This window comes from Berghia stephanieae, chromosome 3 (genome assembly GCF_034508935.2).
Source record: "Berghia stephanieae isolate SIO BIC M18660-M18661 chromosome 3, UCSD_Bste_1.3, whole genome shotgun sequence".
NCBI classification, from domain to species: domain Eukaryota; kingdom Metazoa; phylum Mollusca; class Gastropoda; order Nudibranchia; family Aeolidiidae; genus Berghia; species Berghia stephanieae.
The window spans coordinates 7,502,768-7,505,267 of NC_088362.1; the positions used below are offsets into that span (position 1 = coordinate 7,502,768).

General features: G+C 34.6%; 1 protein-coding gene across 1 annotated transcript in view; it reads right to left on the minus strand.

Moving 5' to 3' along the window:
- LOC144966961 (uncharacterized) overlaps positions 1 to 2,500 on the minus strand; it is a 12,365-nt gene that overhangs the window by 5,381 nt on the left and 4,484 nt on the right. The window contains exon 3 of the mRNA XM_078903654.1: positions 1,654 to 1,822. Within this exon, the coding sequence (XP_078759780.1) occupies positions 1,654 to 1,822 (169 nt within the window). The remainder of the gene's footprint in view (positions 1 to 1,653; positions 1,823 to 2,500) is intronic.

Here is a 2,500-nt window from a genome sequence, read left to right on the forward strand (position 1 = left end):
AGATTTGCCTGTAGTAATTTTGTGCTCGTTGGCCAAAATAAAAATAAAAAATAAAAAAAGAATTAGCTCCACGGAACAATTTTGACCCAACAGTACTAGATCTGGTCTACTTATCTTTAAATAGATTTGCGCCCCCTGTGTCAATCTAATAATGTCAAGATGAATTCGATGAAAAAAATTAAGTTTTGAGTAGAAAATTATCAAAATTATAACATTAATGTTGTGGGGGTTTTTTTTAAGTTTAAGAAATTAAACTCATTCTCCTCATTCAACTTTATAAAGCTTAAAATTTAATTGTAAGCACCAGACTTACTCCTATATTTATTTTGTTTTGTTTTCTGTTTTTCTTCTTTCTTATTTCTTTATTATTTTTGTTTTTTCTTTGGTGGCGTTTTTATACACCTCCGTTGGAGGTGTACAAAAACGCACCGTTTTTATGCACCTCCGTTGGCGGTGATGGTAAAGTTGTTGCTGCATACGCCCATGGGGTTTAAATAGTTGTAGATTGTAGTTTAGCACGCTGCTTAGTGATTACCGATGTACAATGATAATAAATTAAAGAATAATAACAATAATTTAAAAAATCAAAAGTAAAAAGAAACATGGCACACAAATACTGATCTCAAATAAATAAATAATTTTAGAAAATTAAAATCGAAGTTTTTTAAAAACATGATAAAAAGTTTTTGAAAAAAAAAAGAAAGAAAATGAAGCAAACAAAAACAAATTAAATCAAAAAAAAAAAGTCAACATTGGGAATCGAACCCGGTACTTTCAAGGTTGGAGTCTGACAGCTTGTCCACTGCGCTACGGAGCCACCTGACTGGTCATCACATTTAATAAGGTCTTTCTAAAACATTATTTCACCTTCAATGCAACTTCTATTTTCTGGTTTTGTATTTCGATTTTTTAATTATTAATATTTTTATATAAATTTATTAACAAGGACATCCTACAGATGTCGCAATATAACTTTCGCCATGTCCAAATGAAGAAACACAATATCGCTAATGAAATTGGGTGGAATGCGCATGCGTGACGGAGGTGTATAAAAACGATCCGTTAAGATACACCGTCAACGGAGGTGCATAAAAACACTTCGTTTTTCTTTTTCTCTATTTCTTTTTTTTTTTTTTTTTTGTTGTTGGTTGTTTTGATTTGTTTTCATATGCGTAGTCTGTCTGCGGGCGTATGTATGCGTGTGTGTGTGTGTGTGTGTGTTTGTGTGTGTGTGTTTGTGTGTTTATGGTTATTTGTTGTTTCTCTTTTAGGAGAAGAAGAAGAAGAAGAAGTAGAAGAAGAAGAAGAAAGAAGAAGAAGAAGAAAAGAAGAAGAAGAAGAAGAAGAAGATGATGATGATGATGATGATGATGATGATGATGATGATGATGATGATGATGATGATGATGATGATGATGGTGATGAAGAAGAAGAAGAAGAAGAAGAAGAAGAAGAAGAAGAAGAAGAAGAAGAAGAAGAAGAAGAAGAAGAAGAAGAAGAAGAAGAAGAAGAAGAAGAAGAAGAAGAAGAAGAAGAAGAAGAAGAAGAAGAAGAAGAAGAAGAAGAAGAAGAAGAAGAAGAAGAAGAAGAAGAAAAAGAAGAAGAAGAAGAAGAACAACAACAACAACAACAACAATAACAAGAAGAATCAACCTGTATAGCTGGGTGATGATTTTATCAGTGTAATCGTGAGACCACTTGATTAGGGAGTTGTAATATCCAGCGGACAGGTACTCCGGGCGGAGAGCCGTGCAGTAAGCAATCACTGACGCGCATGCTGAGAAGGTGAGTACTTCTAAGAAAGGTATGACTGGCAAGTGACCTGTGAGATGGTAAAATAGATGACACATGAAGCACGAAAAATGTAGAACTGACTTGCACGTAGATGCAGGTCTGATAACTGAAAACCGAACGCAATTGGATTCAGGGTCTGATGTCACGCCGCCCGGCAACGGCGGCCATCTTGGTTCTAAACAAAGAAAATCATTACTTTTTATTCTTCATACTGGCTAGAACTTTTTCATATGCCCTGTGATCAGAATGTGTAAAAGTCAAAACATTATCATATTTATGTGTTTTTTTTCTCCTCTGGATAAGCTTTTATGCTCGCCGGAGAAATAATATTTCATACGGACGTCCGCCATTGTTCCGATAGTTTAGAGCCAGTGTTACTAAGTTACCATGCGTCATTAGGAAGGAAGTGACGTTACGACTTTTGAAGAGTATTATGGGCTTGATTCAACATTGTTGTAATGGGCAATATTTTACGTGGGTTTGAGAGTATTTCAATTACAACAATGAGCCCATAATAATTTGGGTAATCAGACCTGCAAATGAGGTTAGGACCATATGTGACCCTCCGTCTCAAAACGGTTTTAAGTCGGGATGATTTGGACCCCGAAAAGTGACTTTAGAAATAAATTGATAGTAAATACCATTTTTTAAGCGTTTGCATTGTAAAAAAATGTCTTCATTCTGTAACATAACAAATCGAAAGAAA